General features: G+C 44.0%; 1 protein-coding gene across 1 annotated transcript; it reads left to right on the forward strand.

The window, feature by feature from the left end:
* The first annotated feature begins 4,125 nt into the window (after positions 1-4,125).
* On the forward strand, positions 4,126-5,832 carry LOC147888425 (uncharacterized). The gene is made up of 3 exons (XM_087392883.1): positions 4,126-4,302; positions 4,462-4,537; positions 4,659-5,832. Exons 1-3 carry the CDS (start codon positions 4,255-4,257, stop codon positions 5,402-5,404), a joined length of 870 nt encoding a protein of 289 aa, XP_087249009.1. The 5' UTR covers positions 4,126-4,254; the 3' UTR covers positions 5,405-5,832.
* The last annotated feature ends 228 nt before the right edge of the window (positions 5,833-6,060 follow it).

Here is a 6,060-nt window from a genome sequence, read left to right on the forward strand (position 1 = left end):
GAGCGTTCACCAAGATACACATCGCCTCATCAGTTAACATTGTTTGAGCGGCTAGCAGAGGTGGTGTTACTGGGGGCCTGATGGGGCGCAAGGCTGGCCTTAAGCTTGGCCCAGGTGGTGGCATCCATGCAGCATTAGAACAAATGTGCCAAGGCTTGCATTCATTGGTGCAACTGGTATGGATGTGAAGGGACATACTCCCAGAGGGGGTGGGTCCTGGGGCATGGGAACGTTAGTTCCATGCAATGGGAGGTAGGGTTGAAACTGTGGTGCCCCATAGTTGGCGAAGGTTGGCAGCACCTGGACTGTTGGAGGTTCGTAAGGCACTCCACCTTGTAAGTTCCTAGTATCCCCTCGACTAGAGTCTTGCCTTTGGAATTCCCTCATCCATGGATCTTCATCATCCATGTTTTCCCAGTGCAAAGGCCTAGCATAGGCAGAGGGTCTTGGATCGTCGGCGAAGGTGGTTTTCGTCCCGGTCTATGGTTTGGGAGCTGGATGTTGCTGACCTTCACTCCTTGCAGACATGCTGGCAAAGGGGTTCTCCATGTCTATCGACTCTGTTTGGCCTAAGGACCAAACATGTTGGAGAACATACCTCTAAGCATGGATGCGCAACCGAAGGTGCAGGCGAGTTGGGAGAGGCTACACTTGTGAATGGAGCTTCAGATGCCCTTGGACACGAGGGGTCTTGGATCACTTCATCCAGACTCTCTGTTTCGTCGGAGCTAGATAGAGTTTCTGGTCAGGGGCCTACTATCGAGTGGAGGCTAGGGATTGAACTTTTGGATTCCTAGCTAGGACGGAGGGTGGGCTGAGTGTAGCTCAAAGCACTCTCTTCTGGCACGGGATCCTTTGGCAAAATTCTTCTGGACCTCAAGTGCATGTGGGAGGCCTCTAGCTGAGCACCCTCGGGCTGAACTGAGGTTCTTGAATTCTTTGGCTACCCGAGAGGTATCGCGATGGTCGGCGGGATAGCTCTATAGCGACAATCGGAGGGGTCACCGGGTGGTGGCATAAGCGTCTCACGACGATGACGAAGTACGAATGACAACAGGTGGTAGAATCGACGTAATGCAATGATCGGCAAGATAGATCTTGCCATGTGTGCGACGAGATCACAAGTCAGTGGGATACGAATGGAGCGTCGAGCGACGGTATAGTTATCGCGTGATGGGCTTGGGGATCGATAATCACACCGTGCAGTGCGATAGGAGTGAAATGACATTCGGGAGAATAAGTGTAATGCGACGATTGGTGGAATAAGCATAACGCAACGATCGACGGACACTAAGAAATAATTAAACTCAATAAACGTCCATAAAATTCTAAATACAAGAACATTTTAAAACATTGAATAATTAGACATTTCACTTACTTGCTCAAAGGGGGTTAGGACAATGGTGCCTTTCAACCATTAGAATCTTCAAATTCTATCCAAATTTTACTCTCAATATGTAATTTTCTATATGTAAATAATGGCTATATTTATCTTTAGTATATTCTACATCCATTAACTTAGCAAAATACATGTAATCAATTTGTAGCCATGCCAAAAATCTTCTCATTTCAAACTTTTTCTTTCTCTCATTGAATTAATAGACATTGATGTGCCATAAGCTGAAGTGATTATTGAACTATTGCCAATGCTTTTATTATTTGTGAGTCTCTATCAAGCTAGTTATGTATGACATCATTATGAAATAATGCTGCATGCGTACATAAAGAAGTTCCTCTTTACATAGATGAAGACATTGATAGAGCATAGTTTACATGGGGGTACATGTTGGGAAATCACAAATTGCAAATGATGTCACGCTAATCAAAACAAAAGTGATAAGATCAAACAAAAGATATTCGAACCTATGTGTAGCTCCTTTATTGCAAATAAGAGGATATAAAAGTTACAATGCACACTATACTTACCATGTATTAAAGCTGGGGGGCAAGGTGAGCCAATGCACAGTATACTCACCATGTATGGCTCTGTGCTGCATAGACCCCGAGCTCACGCCCCTAGGTTGGCCAAATTTTGTAAGGGTCCTTTCTTTAGGGGACTGACCCCCCGCTTTTTAATGAAAATCGGCTGTCTAATAATTTTATTTAAAAAAAAGCTAGGGAGCAAGGTGAGCCATAATTCTCATTCTAGTCTTCAGAATATTGCAAGAGTGGTTTTCTTGTAATGTAGATCCCCATCTTATTGACCTACTCCATAGTTAAAACTTTTTCCTAAATGCGTAAGCAATGAGCGTACAAGCAAAAGCAAAATTTTACAAAATATTGTAGATGGATCCAACTTTGTTGTAGATGGATCCAACTTTGGCAACGGGAATCAAAACTCATACAAATGAAAATTTGGTATGTTTCTCATTCTTTTTACATTTGGGGAATTTGTTCTCTTAATGTTTGGCCCACTCATAATTGGGCATTTACTATATATGCCATTTACATATGTTATTTTATGAAAACAATTAGTAGAATGGGAAATAGATGTAAAACGTATCAAATCTGTACATTCCTACATACAATTAGTTGATATTCCCAAGAGTCTTTAGGAGTTGCACATAAACGTGAGTATGTAGACTAAAAGGCTTTCTTGTTGTTTCTAAATCATAAATATGTTTTCCCTTTCTATGTATGGGTCGGGCAAAATATTTGTTTTTCAAGATAGTGATTACGCACTTCCATTGTGGAACATTTGGAGATGGGATTCCAAGATCGTTTCAAATGTGATCAACTTCAAGTTTATGGAAATGCACCTCACATTATTTTCTTATCGTTTTATCATTTTCAAAGAGATATTTTTGTTTATTACCTTATGTTTGATCCAACTTGTCAATCATGAGGGTAATATTTATTGAACATGGACACAACATCCCCATATTTTAACTGTGACGACCTTTCACCATCAAAGTGAAGGAATCTTTGGAATGTAGATACTCCACATGAGGGTCGTGTGTGATATATTTGTGGTACACTAGCTTGTCTACATCATAAGACAGGGTGTTATTTAAATATAACCCTTTATTGATAGGACTTGTGTGAGTGCAGATCCTAGGGGCTTGAACAAAAGATATTGCTCTTATGGGGAGAGCCATATGAATCCCACATAGGACGGATTGGCTGAGTTTAGCAATGAATATTTTGAAGGTATGGAAGAAGGACTAGGGATAGGAGGGAAGGGGTAGGGGTAATTCACTATAAGAAGCATTTGAGTTCATGTCAAAGTGCTAGAATGTATCGAAGAGAAAGAGCAGGGGTTTGAAGAAGCTATGAAAAGAGAGGGTGGCGAGCTTAGAAAGCAAACAAATTTGGAGTCATGGAGGACCTGAAGACATAAATATCTAAAGGTCATTTCATGAGTAACTACAGTCAAAGTGACACATGTACCTAAGATGGCTACTATTTCATTTCTTTTTTCCTTTTGGGAGGGGGTGTGCAGGGGGATCAAATGGCTCACATGTACGAGTAGTATCACTTAAATGATTTCACTCATTCACCTCTAAAAATTCCTAAGTAAAATTACCCATATGGCTTTCTCCAATGTTACCAACCACATTTCGTGAGTGTAGGCTTCTAGAACAAGCATGTGTTCATCCCTCTAATATAGCAGCTGTATGGGCAAGATTTGGTTCTTACTACAATTACTATGGGGACTTGAGATTTGATAGCCTAATACGAGACCAATAGACCAAGGCCTTGGAGGCCACTCCACCACCCTCGAAGATGCAATACCTCGAATGCCTTGGGTTATGAAATTTTTTAGGACAACCCACAAGGCATTTGAATGGCATTAGATGCTATTGGCATTAGCACAGTGCACTATTCCTCCCTTGGGTTATGATTTTCTTGGACAACCCATAAGGCATTCGGACGCTTCTGGTGCTATTAGCAAAGTGAGGCCATTTGCCTACATAAAAGTAGGCTATTTCCTACAAGAAGGATAGCCACTTTCCAAGTGAGTGCAACTAGGCATTTCCAACTAAGCATTGGGATGCAACTAGGCAATGCAACTGGGCAAAGCCTCAAATAAAGTAAGGAGCTTGGGTAAAGTAAGAAAGGGTGGAGAAGGGGGGACCTATTTCTTACTTGCTTCTCTGCCCCCCCACCTTACTGCTGCCCAAGCTTTTACTGTGTTTCCGTCCCCCCCAAGCAAATAAGAGCCTTGTCCTAAGCCCTTTCCCATTCCCCAGCTCCACTCTCCTACGTCCTTTCCACCCTCTCCCTGTTGGCTTTCGCCATGTTTTAAGTTCCATGGCCGACGACAAGTCCGACCCCGGGAAACTCCCATCCAAAGTCCAGGTCTTTCCCCTGCCCATCTCTTGCTTCTCAGCTCGCTACACTTCTCAACCCTCGCCTGCTCGAAAGGCTTCCATTTTTGTGCTTGGTTTGTTGTGCATTCTGAGTACTTCTTGTGAGCGACAATGCTAATAGTGTCTTTGGGTGCTTTCTTACTTTCAGACCATCCACCTCAAGGTGTACATTCACTGCGAGGGATGTAGAAGGAAAGTGCACAAGATTCTCAAGAACATTGACGGTATGATCTGTTGATATTTTTCGGCCTTGTCCTGGATCCATGAGAAAAATCTGTTTTACAACGGTAGGTTTTATGGTTTTAGCTCGAACCTTTCTTAGTGACGGGAGGTTTGTTCATTCAGGTGTTCACACCATTGCCATTGATGCAAGCCTAGGAAAGGTGACCGTGACAGGGACCGCAGATTCTAAGACGCTCCTAAAAAAACTAGAAAAGTCGGGCAAGGTGGTACAGCTGTGGCCAACACCGCAGTCCTCCGGAGGCGGGAAAGGAAATCAACAGAAAGATCAACAACAGCAGCAGGAGAAGAAAGGAGGCAACAAGGAGGGCCAGGAGGGAAAGGCGAGTGCAACGGAGGAGGGAGTAGGAGAGGGCGAGAAAAAAGGTGGAGGTAGCAAGGGCGGAGGAGGAAATGACGGCAACAACAAAGGTAATACTGGAGGAGGAGGAGGAGGAGGTGAAAGTGGCGGCAGCAACAGCAAGAAAGGCGGTGGTGGAGGAGGGGGAGGAGGAGGAGGAGGAGGAGGAGGAGGTGAAAGTGCCGGCAGCAACAGCAAGAAGGGCAGTGGCGGAGGAGGAGGAGAAAACGCCAGCAGCAAAAGCAATACCAGTAAAGGCAGTAGTGGAGGGGGAGGAGATGGTGCTGGTGGTAAGAACAAGGGAGGAGGAGGAGAAGGTGGCGTCGACGAGGAATTCAGTCAAGCTAGCACAAGCCAGAACACCGTCAAGAAAAACGTTACTTCTGCTCCAAGGGTTACGGTGGAACAAACTGGCTATCCGTCCTTGGAGATTGGATACCCTTTGGAGTCCGAGGATTACGGCACCCACATGTTCAGCGATGAGAATGCTAACAACTGCAGCATCATGTAAGGTTGGTTCTTTCCGTTCGCTCTTCGGAAGTTCCGTCTACGCGCAAGCATCGATCGATCGTTGGCGTTCTACACTGTCCAGGAAGGACGCAGAAAACACGCCGTAGATGTGTGGTAGAAGAAGAACGGGTACGCAGAAATCAAGGAGACAAAACTGTCGTAACGGAAGGATACGCAGCTGTCCATGATGATATGGATGGAGCTGCAGGAAGGTGACAGGAGGGTTTGGTTGGTCATGGAGTGATTGTGTAAACGAATTACGTATGAACTTTGCGAAACGCAATTAGTGGATGAATTAGCTGTGTGCACAGTAAAATATGTAATATTTTATGCAGGCATTGTTGAGATGCAGCCCAAGATTACAAACAAACCAGGTTATAAATAAGTGATAATTTATGCAGTTGCAGCCCGAGATTACATTCAAACAAACCAAGGATTATGCATCAGCATTTGCGGTGCATTCTTCAACTGCATAGTTGATTGACATCGTATTGGATTAACAGTAAGATTACAAACAAAGCAGTTAAGCAGAGTGCGATTAGTGTGTGTACAGTGTAAGTAGTGATAATTTATGCAGTTGCAGCCCGAGATTAGAAACAAACCAGTTATACTCGGAGTACTAAGGATTATAATTTATGCAGTTTGCAGCCCGAGATT

This window comes from Dipteris shenzhenensis, chromosome 21 (assembly GCF_047967505.1).
Source record: "Dipteris shenzhenensis isolate YYH24624 ecotype China chromosome 21, Dip_SZ_1.0, whole genome shotgun sequence".
Taxonomy (NCBI): domain Eukaryota; kingdom Viridiplantae; phylum Streptophyta; class Polypodiopsida; order Gleicheniales; family Dipteridaceae; genus Dipteris; species Dipteris shenzhenensis.

Bases quoted from the DNA above. Each gene is read 5' to 3' on its own strand.
- LOC147888425 (XM_087392883.1), top strand. From the start codon at position 4,255: ATGGCCGACGACAAGTCCGACCCCGGGAAACTCCCATCCAAAGTCCAG. The intron at 4,303-4,461 runs GTCTTTCCCCTG...TCTTACTTTCAG, and splicing joins AACTCCCATCCAAAGTCCAG to ACCATCCACCTCAAGGTGTA. The intron at 4,538-4,658 runs GTATGATCTGTT...TTGTTCATTCAG, and splicing joins GATTCTCAAGAACATTGACG to GTGTTCACACCATTGCCATT.